Source organism: Corapipo altera, unplaced genomic scaffold (assembly GCF_003945725.1).
Source record: "Corapipo altera isolate COAL_440 unplaced genomic scaffold, ASM394572v1 62, whole genome shotgun sequence".
In the NCBI taxonomy this organism is placed as follows: Eukaryota; Metazoa; Chordata; class Aves; order Passeriformes; family Pipridae; genus Corapipo; species Corapipo altera.
This window is the reverse complement of record NW_020884894.1, coordinates 11,274,553-11,292,442: the sequence shown is the minus strand read 5'-3', so window position 1 is coordinate 11,292,442 and position 17,890 is coordinate 11,274,553. Positions and strand designations below refer to the sequence as shown.

At 42.5% G+C, this 17,890-nt stretch overlaps 1 protein-coding gene across 1 annotated transcript in view; it reads left to right on the top strand.

Annotated features, from left to right (window-relative positions):
- GLG1 (golgi glycoprotein 1) overlaps positions 1-17,890 on the top strand; it is a 78,022-nt gene that overhangs the window by 26,809 nt on the left and 33,323 nt on the right. Inside the window, exons 2-4 of the mRNA XM_027646692.1 lie at positions 10,748-10,780; positions 13,495-13,581; positions 17,082-17,297. Of these exons, the coding sequence (XP_027502493.1) occupies positions 10,748-10,780; positions 13,495-13,581; positions 17,082-17,297 (336 nt within the window). The remainder of the gene's footprint in view (positions 1-10,747; positions 10,781-13,494; positions 13,582-17,081; positions 17,298-17,890) is intronic.

Below are 17,890 nucleotides of genomic sequence, written 5' to 3'. Positions count from 1 at the left end.
AATAAAGCTTCAATAAGACTCCTTTTGAGTGGCATGCTCTACCTTTTGGCCAAGCAGGAATGAAGCACTGCTATATTTTTCACATCAGTTATAGGCATTAGCACGGTGGGTTTGCTGAAAATCTGTTTCAGATAAAATCTACGTGTGTGCTGCTGAAGTACAGCAGGGATGAGGTAGTAAAGTAAAATAAAGTGTATTAGCCATGCTGTATTGCTTGAGTCTCCATGAAAAAGAATTAGCATTTGTGGTTTGGTGCTGGTGCTGAGGCCTGTGGCTGAGCACTGCCCCTGGCAGCCCTGGTGAGTCACTGAGCCCGGCCCCCTTCACTCGGCAAGACATTTATAACTTGGTTTAATGTTGAGATGTATAATCTGTCTGGATGCAGAATGCCTAATGATGTCGTGAATCAGCTGGTTTCATCTTGTCTTTCTGGTCTTTTTATTGTCGTGGCTCTTAGGAAAGGAGAACCAGACACTAGGGAAATCAATTTGCCACAACAATTTGTGTGGCTCCCAGGCAGATTGATTTAAATAAGCAAGAAGCTTAGCTTTGAATAATTTCAGTCTTGCTTGAACACTCTAGTAATTTTTCTAGAGCTTTCTAGTTTGGTGATATTATTTGCAGCTAATTTTAGCTTTTATTGCTAAGCTTGGTGTGTTTCCTGTCTAAATTGATATGATCTGTAATTATTTAAATGCTTGCATGTTAATGTTTCTATCTTTTTTTAATAATGTTTAAAAATGGCAAGCCATTATCTACTGAATTACTTTTCCATGCATTAAGCTGCTTTTGGATAGAAATGGAAACTTAATTAAAATGCGGAAGATGATTATTGTTAAAAGTAGAACTAAAGTACTCAAATAGTGAATCAGAATAGTTGTTTTACATGGAAAAATGGTTAATACATCAGTCTAGCTTTCCTGGTCATTCTGACCTTTGAGACTTGAGAACAAGATTTTTTTTTTTTTTAATTATTAGAAAAAAATTATTCTCTTTTCTCAGTTCCTGTTCAGAGCCTCAACTTCAAGGTATTGATGTGAATGCAGTTGTAATTGAGAATCTGTTTTGTCCACACCTGTGGAAAGGGCTCATTTGTCAGAAGCTGATAATGAGCTCAAGGAGCAGGAAAGGAAAGGTTTGCTGTGGAAGGGTATTATCAGGTTCCCAAGCTGTTGATTGGTGGCTTGAAAAGCAGAAGCACCTCCTTTGGGTCCTGCAGCATCGTCAGGAATCTTGAATTTGGTGCATCTTGCCCAGTCTTGTCACTTGACTGTGCCATCCATCAGACTGTGGTTGTTTTGCTCCTTTAGTGCAAGGATGACCGATGCAAACCTGGCTGATGGTCACTTGTGCTGGCTTGAATTTCTTCCCTTTCTTGGTCAGAGGCAGGTGGTGGGTACCTCTTTGTGACTAAGGTGTCAGTTGGCTTATCCTGACCATGCTTTTTAGCTGATCCAGACTGTATTTAATAAAATCCACCTTACTGAGGGCAACTACAAAACTGATAACTAGGGCTGTTAAATTGTGGGTGCAACAGGATGGGCTCCCTACCTGACTGCTTTAAAAAGAGTTTCCAAACTCTGTTGAGTGCCTTCTAATTGTGTTAATAAAGGACTTTAAATTGGTGTAAGGTTGTTGCCAGCTGTTATTTGGGAAGCACAGCTCAGTACAGTGCAGGGCAGTGGAGGGAGCAGGGATTATGTTGGATGTGCATCTTGTGGGCAGCCCTTCCTGTATGGGAGGAACTTGAATTGGAAGCAGGGCATTGTGCTGTTTCTAGGACTCTCTAAAAATAACCTATAGACTTTTCCTGCTGAGTTCAGCGGGTGATGGTGAGAATCCAGCAAAAGGAATCTCGTGGGGGAAGCTCATCCAGTGTTGAAGAAGTCTTCTGGACTGCCGAGGCAGTGTCCTGATTCTCTGTTGTAGAGTGATGCTGCTTGCAAACTGCCCTTGTGGGCTGTGCTGTAGACCTTCAAATGTGTTAACACTTTGTGCTTATTTGCACGTATTCCCACTGGGTACAAAGGCAGTGTTGTTCCTTAAGTGAATTTATCTTAACCTCTCCATGACTTTTGCCTCTGGTTTAGTGGGATGTGCTAGTTTGAATAACCAGAAAGTTTTCAACAGAGAAGTTTCTTTGGGAGGATTGGAGAATGAATATATGTTTTGAATATAGTACTCTGACAAAATTGGCATGTAGAGAGGATGATAAAGTTGGTGACTGTGTTTAAACACTCAAGTGTGAGAAGAACTGAAGTGGTTTATTTTAACAGCAGGGAGTTGCCCAACTCAGGGCTCTTGTTCTCCACCTGCCTCTCACTGCAGGGAAGAAGAGAGTGATGTGTCAGGGTCCTGTGGATCTTCTAAGGAAAATTCCAGTGTTTTATTTCAAATCCAGCTGCTAGAGGTGTCTGAACACTGCCCGTGATCAGGCTGCTCTTGCTTTTGAGGGAGACTTCCCCGTTGCATTTCATCTCTCAGTAAGGGAGTTGGACTGACAGCCAAGGCCCAGGAGACTTTGTGCTTTCAGGAAATCTCTTGCAGGGTAATAACACTGCAAAGCTGGCGTGTGGGGTCCTTTGGTACATCCTGCCCCCCTTGTTGGCATTGCCAGATAACAAAACAGATGTTGAATGTCACATGGGAATTGAGGGACATGCACCATGCCAAAGGCTAAAATAGTCCTTCTCTTGTGACAGCGAGGGACTTGTGCAGGGAGGGTTTGTAAGAGCCTCTACAGGCCTCTTTATCCATGTGTAAAGTCCATCACATTTTGAAAGTACTGGTGTTAAATCTAATTGTGCCTCCATTGCTCATATCTGAAATACTGACAGCTGTGATAGAGGTAGCTCCAGGTTTATTTTGTTGTTATCCTTAAAAAATAGGGTATGTGGGGGGGGGGGGAACAGTAGGGCTCTCACCACTGTCCTGAAGAAAGGAGGGAAGATTTCAAAATAAAATTGTTCTTCTTGAGGTTTGTGGTTAAGGCTGAAGTGGCTTCTTTGAGGTATTTGATTTTTATTGCCTCTAAATAGAATAGCTGGCAGGAGTTTAAAAATAGCCGAGTCTGCTTCCCACCTGTTTGGATACTTGTCTTATTTTGGTTCAGAGGTGGAATGTGTGACTGCACATCATTAGGATTAAAGCAGTACTGCTCATGCCCCTGGACATGGGCAGGAGATGCTTATTGTGCCTTGGTGAGGATGGGCACCTGATTGATGGGACACATGTGCCCTGTTGGAATAGCAGAGGAAAATCCTCCTAGAGAGGGATCTCTGGGAGCACTGTATGGCTTTCAGTGTGGAAAATTGCAGTCATGAGCCTGCACGTGGAGTAACAAAGGCAAATATGAATATTGGCTGGTTGAGTGTTTAGAGCATTGTTCACTCTGCTGATGAAGCACGAGCCCTTGGCCAGGGAGCCTGGTAATGGTCAGAGAGACTCCAGCACGAGGGACGGTGCTGCAATGGAGCTGCCTGCGAGTGGGAGTGGGGAGATGAGTAAGCAGCACTTGCTCTGAAACCTGTGCTTCTCCTCTGCTTTGCTATGTGGAGCTTTTGGTGTGAACTTCTTTCTTAGCTCCTGTAGAAAAGTAATTTACAACGGATTTCTCTAGTTCCAGGCCATGTGCAGCCAAAACATGATCCCCTGAGGAGCAAAGTGTGGTCAGAACAACATTCTCCTCTTAGGAGACAGGGGCTTTACCACACCATGTACAACAACCTTTTATTTTGTGTAAAACTGAATCTTGCTTGGGAACTCTTCATGGCTTTTAAGAAGCTTTCTGTGAAGTTAAGCTCAGCATGGGGTGCTATAGAGTATGTACTGTCAAAAGATGTGAAGTCCCTGTATTGAGAATAAGTGATGGAATTTGACTTACTAAGAGGTTATGAATATATTTGTTAAAAGCATTTTGTTAGCTGTCGCACTGGAATTGTTTGTTGGGGCCTCCATTCCATTTTCCACTCATTTCTCCTCTGTATCCCCCAGGAGATGCTGTGCAGAACTGCCAATACCCATGCTGTTGATTTTGCCTCTCTACTGGAATACTCTTCAGTTGTTCTGGGATGTTTCTGGTTGGGGTTAAGGCAGAGTCTCATCTGGGCAGGTTGTTAGAGAGTAAAGTTGTCTCAGTGTAGCTCCAATAGATGTGAGGGCTGACTGATGCTGCAGGTGGAGGTACCACTGTGCTTTCCCAGTAATCTGACTGGTGCTGGGGTTGCTCCTCCATGAGCAGAAAGCTCTGAAATGGCAAACGCTCTTCTGTTGGTTTGCTGAGTTTTGGATGGTGCTTGAGCTGTTTCACTCAGCTCTTAACAGCTCTCCTGCTCCTTTCAGCCTCTCCTGTGACACTGTCAGCATCCTTGCATGCCTTTCTGTCTCTGAGGGTTTTTTGCTAGTGTTGAGAGAGCTTTCCAGGAGCAAATCCTGAAACCTGCTGGCGGGATCTGCAGCTCAGTGTCAGTGCTATGCTTAGTAGCAGAGCTCTGTTGTGGAGGAGTGTTATGGGAAACATTATATCTGGTAGCTGTGCTGCCAAACTTTGTGGCAAACACATAATTTAAGGGTCTGTCTTGCTTCACAACTCGTTGGGACTGGCTGGAAAGCCTCCAAGAGGAGGAAGAGAGGGGACTGAGGGAAGAACAACCAGAAACATCTGGGGCAAATTTGCTTTGATCGTGCTGGCTGTTGGAACACGCTCTGATGTGTGGATCAGCCTTGAAATGAGAAAGGTCCCTGCAAGAGGGCTTAGGGGCTTGAGAGTGCCCTGTGCAGGGAGAAGGAAGCAGCAGGGACAAGAATAGCTCGTGGGAGAGATGGCTGTGGCACGAGCATGGCACTGCCAGCACGGAGCAGCTGGGCAGCCTCCAGCACCTGGCTTGGAGCTCTGCTCGGGTGGGAGCAGCCAGCTCGGAGACAGGAGGGACCTGCTGGCCAGAAACAACCAGCAAAGGCATTTGCCTGGGTAGCTGAATGGAACTGGTGTTTTTCCTTTAACTGCACCATGGTCTGTGGTCATTTCTGAGGCACTGGAATTAAAACTTGAGCGTTTTCTATGATTTTACTGCTTTTGGTATTTGCCCAGGGAGGGATCTCTGCTGTGCAGAAAAGGCACGCAGCCCGCTGAAGGCTTTGCTTAGTGTCTAGCAAATGTGAAACAAGCAAAACATGACAATTACTAAAATTCTATTGACTTACTGTCAAAGCTGAGTAGCAAAAAATAGGACTTGCTGAGCTTTCTTGGTGTTTGAAGCAGATACTGAACATGGGAATCTTCAAAGTACGAGTGAACAAGGCCTGCTTCATCCTTGGCTCCTTTTTCCATGGCTGCTGAGCCAGAAGGACACGCATGTTGTGCTGGGGTTCCTTGATCTTGCTTTGTGCTATCTTTTCTGAATAAGTGTACTTAACTTTAATGGTGTCATACCCCCCTGGAGGATATAGAAGGTCAGCCAAGGTGAAAAAGTTTGTGGAATCTAGAATTCGGCTAAAACGTGAAAAAAACTGTTGCAGATTTTGGTGTTTGGGTTGATTTGCTGCTTGTGCTTTGTGTGTGCAGGGTAGCTAAAGAATCTGCTGCTGGTCCTGATGGTTTGGTTTGCATAGGCAAGCACAGTGTATGTTTTGGAGATGTTAGTGTTGTGTTGTTAGGTGTTTGTGTATAACTTGGATTAATATGTTTGCATAAACTACAAATGCCTAACCAATGTGGAGATAATTATTTGGTTAAATGATTTGCAGCATTGCAGACTTTGGCTCTGTTTGTATGTGGGAAAAATTATTTGTATGAAACAAGCAAAGTATATGAAGCTAGGAGCTTGTAACTTCGGTGATATATCCACAGTACCATTCTTTAAACTGGCTATTTTCAAAACATGGATGGTAAGTATAGAGGTTTTTTGCTGACATGACAACACTGAGTTTGTTTTTAGTACTAACAGTTCACTGGCATTAGAGAATATTTCAAGCTTGGCTTAACAAGTTTAGCTTTCATTGCTCACTAAATGTGTAATTAAATTACAAAGTCTTCTCATCTGTTTTGAACTTAAATTATCGCTGGTTTTAACTTTCCTTTCACACATGACTTTTTCAGGATTGCAGGATGTGTGAAAACGGTTTACTGTAGCCATATGCTTGTTGGCACAGAACTCCAGGATGTTTCAGTACGTTTCAAGCATGAGTTGTGTGATATGTGGTTTTTCTTTTACAAAAGCTGTGTTGATTTCTTGCCTAGGAACTACTGTCTGCTCGTGTTTCCGCAGATTCTGCTGCAGAATCATTTCTTGTGGTTGCACTGGGAAGGGATCAGGTTTGCAGGAGGGTGGCTCACCCAGATCTCTCCTGGCTCTTTGCATCTAACCTGTGCTGTGTTCTGGTGTTGTAAATCTAACTTGCTTGATACCTGCAGATTGAATCACTTTATTCAGAGTTTGCTGTCCTGGCTGGGTGTGTTTGGTGCAAAAAGATTCCTGTTATCTGTGGGAAGGACACAGCTAAGAAGTCAATTGTCCCTTTATCAGCTTGCTGGCCACCTCATTAGAAGCTCCTGGGTCAGCAGGGCTGGTCTATCATTTCTCTGCAGACAATAATGCTAAATGTGTTTGTTTAGATCAACGTGGAAAAACCCCTCTGAGCTGCCTGTGCTGCGTCTGTGTGCCCTGTGCTCTGTAGTATAATCAGCTGTGTGACAGTGCAATGATCTGGGGAACACCCACAGTCTGGCTGGACTTTGCCTACCCTGTCTTTCGTGGGAATGTAGCTGCTTTCATTAACTTTCCTAACTGACTTGTTTGATCCTATTGCAGTCTGTTCCTGAATTTAGGGAGAGAACATCTACTGGGTTCCTCCCATCCACAAACCAAATGCCTTTCTATTTTGCTGGTTTGCTCTGCGTTGGTTCTCAGTGGTTTTTAGCCGAGCAGGTCCAAGGTCTGTTGTTTTTAATGCCCTGAAGATTATCCAAAGTTAGTATTTGAGACATGCCTGGTCCTGCAAGTGCACTGCTACTCTTGCCTTAAGAGAATAGTGCAAATTTCTGCCATCATCCCCTCTTCTGCTCTCAGGAGGGATTAAATTCTGGGAATTAAGGCACTTGGACAGTTGACTTCAGACTGTTTGTTTCTGTTTGTATGACTTTTGCAAGGAATCAAAGGCATCTTAGTTCTAGAGATTCAAGTAAGCCCTGCAGAGAGTTTTCCCAAGACCTTGAGTTTCACAGAACCACAGAATGGTTGGGGTTGGAAGGGGCCTTAAAGCTCATCTTGTTCCAACCCCCTGCCATGGGCAGGGACACCTTCCACTAGACCAGGTTGCTCCAAGTCCCACCCAACGTGGCTTTGAACACAGTTTCTCTGGGCAACCTGTGCCTCACCACTCTCATCCACATTAGCTGATGAGGATACTTACCTTGCTTTTCAAAATCCAATGATGTGAATTAGTTTTTCTCTAGATGTGATGAAAAAAGACCAAATCAAGTCTGATTTATACACCCAACTGAAAGGGGTCTGACTGATGTTGGGGGGGTGGCTGTAACTGTACCCCAGGCAGTGTGCTGAGCAGGAGGTGGTGATCCATGACACTGGTTCAATCACCATCAGCCCTTCCTGTGGTCCCCAGCGTGATGATGGTCCATTTCTGCAGCTGAAGCACCAACACCTTGTGCCTCCTGGAGCCTGGGTAGTTTAGGTGAGCTGCTTGCTTGCTGTATAGTTTTGACCTAGTTTATCCTGCTGCCCAAGCAGAGAGATGTAGAAAGGGATGGATGACTGTTGTGGCTTGTTTCAGCAAGCTGATATCTGGTGGGTGGGAAAAGGCAGTTTTAAACACAGCGGTGTTGATGACTTCAGTGTGGGGGTGATATGAGTTTATACAAACCTTTGAATTTCTCTGTGGAGTTCACAATAATAATGCACTGGGATTTGTGGCTGTTTGTGGTTGAATGGAAGGAAATGCTTTTTCTGTTCAGGTTATAGCTGGTACTTGTTCTAAACTCTGCTTTTCCTGGGAGGTAGGAAGTGGTGTTCATAGTCCGGGATGTGAGTGTCAGTGCGTGAAGGAGTTTGGAGAGCTTTTTAGAGAACTGCAGAGGGAGGCAATATATTCCCACTGAGGCTGCTAAGCAGCAAAAGCTTCTGTGAGCCCAGAGGCACATATACTTTTTGTAAAGGCTGTTTTTAATCCTTCAGTTCGGAGATGTAAGAGGAATCCTTCTCCCTGGCTATTCGGTGGAATGTCCTCACCTTCAGCTTCCTCTCCTAAAATGCCTTGACTAGCATGTGGTGCTGGGCTGGGCTGCTCTCCTCCTTCCCCCTGCCCCTGGGGTCCTCTGAGCATCCGTGTTCCTCTAGCTCACCATGTGGGGCTGACACAATGCAGCTTTTCTTGCTCTTCAACCTCTCTCAGCTGTAATTTGAAACTTACGTTTTTTTCCTGACTCTCACCACACAGGCGGATTGTTCTGAAAGTGCTCCTGTTGGGAAGGACAGAGGGCCACAGGCTGTCTCCTCAGCAAGGCAGGATTAGTGTGGGGTGCTCTGGGAAGAATTTTTTCCCACTTGGAACTCAGCCCTTCAGCTTATCAGACAAAAGATAAAAGGATTGTTTTTCTCGTTTTGGTTTACTTAGAAATGGAGAAGCAGGTCAGTATTGCCACTGAACCCACCATTCCTACAATTGCAGTGGTAAGAGGAAAAAGGATCACAGCCTTTAGGTAGCAGGGGGTCATCTCGTTGAACACTGAAAGGATTATTAACTAGATCTTATGCCTTGCATATTTAAGTATTGCACTGTGAATGAATGAAGTGCTAAAGTTAGTTAAGGTCCCATTCGAATTCTGTTACTCTTCTGAGAGGAATAAGGCTCCATTCCCCAGAGCTGAGGTTTGCTGCAGAGCACAGGGAAGGCTGGTATTTCAGTGTGTAGTATTTTATTCTTGTGTATTTCAAGAAAAGCTTGTTTAAGCTTCCCAAGTTGCTGTTATCTCCTTGGGCTCATTTTTCCAGAAAAACCCTCAGTTTTAATCTTTGGTGGATCTGAAGCAAAGGTTACCAGGTTGGAGGATGCAAAAATAACTGAAATGACCCAGAAGGGTTATGGGGGAGTTCTCTCTGGCCCTTACAAATTCTTCTACCTGCAAATGTGTTAGTAAGTCCTGTTCTCTAGAGAAGAATTCCACTGCTAGCCTATATATTTTTATAAAGCAACTATCCTTGACTAAAAGACTGAGACAGCAACTTCACTGGAGGACATTCTACTTCAGCTTTTGAAATTACCTTAGCCTAAAACCTTTGCCTGTTGCTGAATGATACAGGATGGATGCAGAAAATTAAGTAAACGCACCTTGTAAGTCATGATAGTGTTGGTCTCAGGGGGTACTTTAAAATAGAGCAGTTTGGATGGCATCTTAGTTTTCAGTTGAGGGAATCAGTTCAAATCAGTTCTGCAGTCTGAGGATAACCAGCAGGCATCTGCTAGCCTTAAAAAAAAAAAAAAAGCTGATATCCTAATTTTCAAATTTGTTATTACTTTGGGAGATATGATTTTAAATAGTGTCAGTCTGACTAAACTGCAGTTAATTACTGGAGTCCTTCAGGTACCATTTTTTATGTTCAAAGTGAAGAGGTGATTTCTGCCACTTCTGCTATACAAAATAAAAGTGCTTTAGTAAATAATGGCTGTAATTAAGAACTTGGAAACATTTTCCATGCTTGCTTTTCTCACTTGTGTCAGTGCTCTCTGAAGCAGCAATGGTGCAAGTGTTGGTGTAGCACATTGTGCAGAGAAACTCTGCTTGCTTCCGAAAGGGATGAAATACTGGTTCTCTTACCAGATACCTGAGCTCTAACATGTTAATGTCAGTGATGTGTTTAAGCTTTGAGTGTCTTGTGACTCTTAAAGCATGTCTGGCATCTTAAATATCAGTGGAAGCAGAGACTTTGTGACTCAGGGTTGATTTTTTTTTTTTTTTAATGTGGATGTGACCACCAGGTGATTTTGTCCTGCCTTTGTGCTGTTCTGCTGTGGAGAGGAGATACAGATTTGTATTGATTAACCTTTTTCAAGGAACTCTTCATTGTGAGAGAGCCACTCAGGTTGAAAGGAGGGATGGGATGGTTTGTACCCAGAGTTCTTTCCAAAGGAGCTCCCTGGGAGAATATAGTGAATATTTTGAAATGATGTGTGAACATTGGATGTTACCAGTTTCTCATAGCTGAAGGTGTAGATCTCAGGGCTGCCTCAAACCAACTCCTTTATGTGCAGCTGAAATAAAAGACATTGCTTCTCAAATGGGGAATATGAACGTTTGGGTCTGGGGGAGGGAAGTGAGTCCTACCTTTCTCCTTCAGTTGTAGGCATCATACTTATGTTTCTTTAAAACTCTGCTACTGCATCTTTATTTTCCCACAGATGCTTTTCTCCCTTCTTACTTCAGGCAACTGGGGCAAGTGCCAGTGCATTCATTATGTTTTTGCAGCATCTACATAAATGCTGCTACTCTTGTGCTATTTGTGTTCTGTAGAGTTAAGACAGCATTGTGTCTAAAATACCTGTTAGTCTGTCTTTTTGGTAATTCAGTGTCATCACTCTTTATATGCAGCTTTTAAAATTTCCTGTTGATTGTCTCAAAATGTTTCTTACAGTGGAAAGGAGATGACTGTAAAGAGTTTCTGTAAGTTTAAATTCTTCTCTCTATTGAATGCATCACATCAGTAGTGAACTGACACTCCTTTTTTTCTCCTTTCAGCCAGATAATGAAATCTCTTCAGACTGCAATCATGTAAGTATTGCTTTGTTTTATTCAGTCTCTTTCTTTGGCATTTGCACCTCATATCCCTTATCAACCTCTGAGGTATTTTGCATAGTTTGGTACTTTGCAAAAGGTATTAATCAGGACACATTGGGGTCTCTATACTGGCCTATGGAGGAAGAATACAAGGTGACTTCTTTAACCCGATATAGTCACTGTGGTCTTGCTGGAGATTTCAGAGTGGAACATATTTAAGAGCTTTATAAACTGTACTTGTGTCTCAGGGGAGGATAGCAGACATCTTTCCTGTTTTATGGCTGGGGGGTGGTTCCCGTGAGTTACTGGGAGCAGCGTGATGTGCTCCTTTTGGAAAAGATGTGAGCAGTGCTGAATTTAAATTCTTAATTTCAACTGTTGACACCTTCTGTATTACTTTCACAGCTGCTAAATTCTTAGACTCACTTGGAAAATGCTGTGGGGGTGCGATATTTAGAAGCAGTTTGAGACAGTTGGCTGGTTTTAGAACAGATTTCCTCTCAGCACTGTGTTTAACAGTGAGCAAACTATTAGCCAGTTTTCAGGCTGTCAAGCTGACTCTTCAAATCCCAAGACTCAAAAAAAAAAAAAAAAAAAAGAGAATAAAAAAAATCATTGCTAAGGTTGGCATTATTAGTTTCCTTTGGTTTCTCTCATTTGCACTCTGTTGGCATACACCACATCAAGATCCCTAATTGCTTGGTTAGCCCTGAACACAGACAGACAAGTGCATGCCTCAATGACACTCTTGATTTTGGATGCTTGAGAAGCTGCATTTTGCTTTATTATTAGAAGATGTATTCCAGAGATGAAACCTGGCCATGCTGTACAACTAGTAATTTCCAACTGTGTTTATAAATTAACCTTTAGTACTGCTCTGCCTGACTTCATTGGCAGCTGTAATTCTCTGTTGTGCAGGGTTGGATCAGATGAAGGGCACAACGTGTTTCTGTTTAAGTCTTTTTGAAAAAGCGAAAAACTCCAGTAATTAAAACGTATCTGCCTGACATTTAAGTGTGCCAACAGAGACTACCTGAGTGAACTAAAATTGAGAATTCTAGAAATCAAAGCTGGACCTTTCTTCTGCTGGATTAAATGACAGCACCTCTGCCACAAGGCAAATGTTGGGTGCATGTGGATTATGGAAGCCATTCACAAATAGGAAGTGTGGGCAAAGTCTCATTTTCCCAGGCAGAAGTTGAAGGGAGGGTGATAAAAACCTAGACTACAGAGAAGTGTCTCGTGTCCAAATGTTTTCTTTGCCTCTCTGTGCAGTCTTTGATCGCACAACTGCTGATGATCCCCCTGGAAAATACTGCCTAGTGCTACAATCTGGAGTTTTAAGCTGCAAGTTTCACTTTCCTTCTATCTGTGGGAAGGTTCATTTGGACAGCAGCTCATTTTGAGACTCTCCAAATGCAGAGATGTATCCTCATCTTGTGCCCTCATTCTTGTAGTTCTGTTTCTAGCTGGGAGAGGCCTTACAGCACTCTGTGAGGACAGGATCCCTCTTGATTCACTTTTATCTATTAAACCTCTATATTTACAGCTTACGTCATCTGAAACACCTTAGTTTTCCATCATCTCCTTTTCAATTTTTCACAGCTATAAAACCATGATTATAAGTATGGAAGGTGGTGCAGTTATGTTTATTCTGATTTTGGTTCTCTCTCTGTACTTCCATCCTCCTGGAGCTGATGTGAAACTGCTTCCCTCGTGTTTTCCCAGTATTTTGTGTATAATTGAAATGTCAAAATAGAAGTTTGGTCAAACTTTTATCTTCTTGATACTAGTTTGATTTTTGTCACAAAGGCACAGTCTTTGAAGTGAATTTTTAAAGGTATTTATTCTTCAAGATGTTAAAAAATTTTTAAATGCAACTTAAGTTGCTAGGAAAGCAGGTAAGGTAATAGAGCTCTCAGGCAACATCTCAGCTATTTATTTGCTGAGGTTTTGTCATCTTACCCTGTATTTTCACTTTGTGGTGCCTCAGGAGGATGTCTGGGATGTGTATAATCCACAGGGTGTGGCTTGCCTAAGGTTGCTTCTTGCACAGTGGCCCAATGCATTGAGGCTCCTTCATGAGCTCGTTGCTGGCTCCTGGAAGAACAGTCATCCTTACCCAAGGTGTTCTGCACTCTGAGCTCTAATGTGTTGTGCTTAGCAAGAGAGAGAACCTCCCCTAGCTTTGAAATATATCTGCATCCAAAAATTGTCTGGTTGCAGCCCCTCACAGAAGGCTCAAGCTGTGTTATCTCCTGCCTTTTTTGCTCATTTTCTAATCAGGTGTTCAGTATGAAATTTGCTCATATTGAGGACTTCATTTTTTAGATCATTTGCATCAGGCACAGAAAGGTGTGGTGGGCTAAAGACATTGCTAAATATGCAGCAGGTAGCAAGTTATGGCTTTCATTGTTTTATCCTTTCGGTTATTAAGTAGTCTCCATGCAATATATATCCTTTTAATGAGTCAGCTCGTGACCTTACAGAGATTTCTGACAGCCTGAATTTATTCAGGATGAGAAAATTACTGCAGGAATGAAGGGACCAAGTTGTTGTCAAGGAGACTTTACACTGATCGTTGCACTGTAAAAGGATGATGATACAGATTGGGTATAAATGATGTTTCATTGTTTTCTGAAGCAAAATGTTTGTCATTCCCAATGGGAAGCTCTTAAACCCCCTTTCTACAAATGCTGTCTTCATAGCTCTTGTGGAACTACAAGCTGAACCTGACAACAGATCCGAAGTTCGAGTCCGTGGCCAGAGAAGTCTGCAAGTCCACTATTGCCGAGGTAAGGCAGGGAAAGGCACGGCTGCTGTTGGGCACTGAGGCTTCTTCATTTCTTTGTGATAAAGAATTAGGGTGTGAATAATGATTTGGGGTTGGGGAAGCTCTAGTCTCATATGCAAGATTGCTACCTGTAATTAATTCAGTCCCCTTGCTGAAGAAGCCTTAGTGGTACCAGGCAAAGGGGTGGCAGAAAGAAATGCTGAACTAACAACCCATCAGCTCCTACCAGAACTTCTGTCAGGAATCTGTTGTGGATTGGATTTGTCCCCTCTTTGTCAAGTGTTTGACAATTGTAACAGTGTTGGTGTAGCAGGGGTTCTGTGAATTTAGCCTAAGGCTGATTTTGGACTGTGTCATGCTGGCAGAAAGGAGAACTACATAGGCAGCAAATGATGAATCAACTTCTTTTACTTCAAGGTTCAAAGTGTAGTTACTCCAAGGAGGCTCTGTTGGGAACAACTTCTTTTTAGGTTGCACTAGGAGGTGATGCTCTGTACCTCAAGCATCAACATTCCTTGGTCCAGCTTCAAAGATGACTTGATCAATCATTTCTTCCTTGTGCTCATGCTGGAGCTCTCGAGGCTGTGCACTCAGCCACGCAGGCACTGGATGAGCTGAGCTCTCTTCCCTCTGTTTGTGTTGGTTTTCAGCTAGACAGGAAGCAGTGGAAGCAAAGCTCTCTGCAGCAGGACAGGCTTCAGCTGACTTAATTCAGTCATTAAGGCATGCTCTGAAAAACATTATTAGTATATCCACTAATATAATTAAATGTAGCCATAAACTTGTGTTTTTAAAAAAATTCAGTCTGCTCTAGTGTAAATCGTTTAGTGTAAGGAGAGATCAAGAAAATAGTTATTACAAGAAGGCTAGAAGATGAAACAGTGGAAGGAATCAGCTTGCATCAAAGGGCTGTGCTGTGTTTGGAGTTTGGTCGTTCCCAAAAGCAAACGCCGCCAAATCTGTTGGATCCCACTTTTTTGCGATCATAGAAAAGATTGTATTTTTCTGGTTTATGTCATATGGCTGCTGCAGAATTTTTACAACCAAGGCATTCTTGAAAATGCTCTTTTAACAGTCTGTTTAATTACCACTTCTGTGCAGGGGCAGTCTGGCATTGCTGTAAACGATGCCCTCTAAATCTGGGATATGTCTAAAAGCAGTGGGAAGAATGTACAGAATTTTAGCTGTACATTAACCACAAGTGTTCCTCTTGTAATTGTGGTGACTCATGACATAAACTACCAGTATTCTGCCATTTCATGAGTAATTTTTAGTTAAAGAAATAAAGTTAGATAAGAAAAATAACCATATGTGTTTGATCTGGTGTTTAATACCGAGACAGGTGCATAAACCATTCCACTAATATTTTTTAAAGCTATTTCTACAACATTCTTTAAACATAGTGGGCATATACTGCTCACATATAGTATTAACCTACTAATATTTTCCTTTAATTCCCACTAACAGGTAGGTGGTTTTTTTGCTGGGTGACTGAGCTCTGATTTTAAGTATTGCTTTGCATTAAGAACAGAATACAGCTGGAAGAGCAATTTCTAGTCATTTGGGAAATGGTGACTGCCCCAACTGGGTATGTTCTGAAAAGTGTACCTTTTAATTTTATCAGCTAAATACAGATTGAAATTTCAACTCTCTCTTTCCCCCCCCACTCAGCTGGAGTGGTTTTTATAAGTTCTGGCAAGAGCTTTAACCTGGAATGAAAGTTGGCTACCAGATAACAGTGGTTGCTTCAGAAGTGGCCTGGCAATAACATGATCACTTGGTCTTTTCTGCAGTTCACTGGCTCAGGCCATGGAGCTCTGGGGCTGTTTCCAAAGCCAGGCTCTTCCAAAAACAGCATGTTGCCATTGTGTGCTGGTTTGGCTCACAGTACTTGAGCTGAAGCAGGGCCAAACCAAAGATGCAGCTTTCTCAGAGAGCACTTGCTCAACTCTCTCCCCTTCACCCTGCAATGAATCACATGTGTTTTCACTTCAAAATATATTTTATGCCTTGTCTATTACAATTACATTGACCTTAGTAACTGTGTTTTTCTAATAGCTATTTAGATTAAATATAAAATGTTTTACCAGCTTCCATCTGCCTTCAAGTAATGATGTTTAAAATGCTGTATGTTTTATTTGTTACATAGAAAGTAATGGCCTCATAAGCTGAGGCAGAGATCTGTTTTATTCATCTAGTCTGACCTGTGTGAGTCTGTCACAGGGTGCCCTAAGTTATTCTTGCTTGAATTAGAATATATCTTCCTAGAGACAGCTCTCCATTTTTTAAAATTCCCAATATAAATATTCCAGCTTGGTATTTGAGAACCCATAAAATGGTTCCCTGCCTGTTCCCTTAGCCCTGCTCTCGCTTGTTACCTGAGCCCGCCTGGATTATTGATTGCCATAGATCTTCCTTGAGATTGATGAGCCCTTCAGGGTTTTTACAGGAACAAATCTTTGATGTAATCGAGTCAGCCCATGCATCTTTCCCTTGCAAACCTGTCACCACTGAACTTTAGTGTCTGGCTGCCAGGAGTTCTCTCTGCAGTGTTACGGCTGCGGGTTTTCGGCACAACCCTCAGCAAAGGCCACCAGAACCAGGCACGGGCTTGCCAGGGTTAAAGAGTTGTGTGGTCTCAGTGCTCCTTGGAGCAAGGCATTGCACTGCTCCTGTGGCAGGATTCCTCGAGGGACCATCCTTAACTGATAGGTAACCATGTTTTCCCCTTCCTTTGGAAAGACACTGTCAAAACTGCCTGCATCTTTTGCTTCCAAAGGTGATGTTTTTGGCCTTACTGTCTGCTTCCCTGAGCAGTGCAGGCTGTGATTTATATTGGGGACCTGTCTCTTCTTGTATGCTGCTTTTCCAATCCCTGCACAGCTTTCAGCTTTGGTTAGCTGTGATTTTTACTTTTTTTAGACCACTGAGTAAAATGGTTTGGTACCAACAATCAGTTCCTACAAGAGCCTGATAGAAATGAATTTGATGAGGATTTTCCTTTATAGTAATTTTTGGCTTCCAGCAAGTTTATGAACCATTCAGTAAATAGTGTTGACTTTTGAATCAGTCTCACCTCTAGCCAAAATCTCATATTGTACGAGGTCAGATGGCTAATAGGGGTCCAAGTGTGATTTAGTGATGTTGTAATATGCTCGGTTTTCTAAATAAAGGTTTGTCAAACTAGCACTTTTTCTACAAGCCTTCTTGATTGCAGGGGTTCAATATAATTATGAAAGATGATTATTGAGCAACAGAGTTTATAATCCTCAAGGTCGCTGTGTTTGCTTTTTTACAGATGCTAGCACACATGAGGTTTCTATTTTCTGAAATATTTTCAAGTATTCTGACTTACTGAAAATCAAACTGAAGCCTAGAGGGTTTCTTTGCTAGCAGATTTTGAAGCTACAGATGCAAGTTTCTTTGAGGATTTTTTTTTTATAAGGTTAAATTCAGTAGCTGCAGCCACTGTAATTTTATTCCTTTTTTTTTTTTTAACAGATAAAGGAGTGTGCAGATGAACCAGTTGGTAAAGGCTTCTTGGTGTCATGTTTGGTGGATCACAGGGGCAACATCACTGAATACCAGTGCCATCAGTACATCACCAAGATGACAGCCATTATCTTCAGCGATTATCGGCTGATCTGCGGCTTCATGGATGACTGCAAGGCTGACATCAATCTCCTGAAATGTGGCAGCATTCGACCTGGAGAAAAGGTATCCTGAGAACATGCAGATTGTCAATAGGCTTGTAAAAGTCGTTCACTTAAGGTTACCGATGGGGAGGCTCTGCAGTAGTGTTACTGACTTACTTGCCACTGAGAAAATGCGTGGTGTATCTCATCTGTCTGAAAAGGGTGATGTCCTGATTCTTTACAGTTCCTTTGTAATAAATATGCATTCGTTCCTCTGCTATTCAGAGACTTTCATTTGTCTTTCCACACCGTGCTACAGGTGATCTGGCAGGTACTTGTCTTTCTGATGACACTCTCCCAGGCTTGACTCAGTACAATGAATCCAAACAATAGACTTAAGCAGGCCTATTTTTTGGCTTATTTCACAGTCTGGTCTGGCAGGAGGGTTATCGAGGTGATGAGGCCTGTGCTACAACCCTTTCTGTTTTCTCCAGCTGTGGTTGATAGACTGGATCAAGAGCTTTTATCTGTTTGCTTCTCCTTTCCCCTGCCCACCCAAAAGCAGTTAAAGGGCACAGGGTACCTGGTGTCACATTTTGGTAGTACAGACTTACCAATACTGTCCTGGTTTTACTAAATCACTGTTCTTTTGCCATGTGAGACACTAGCAGAGGT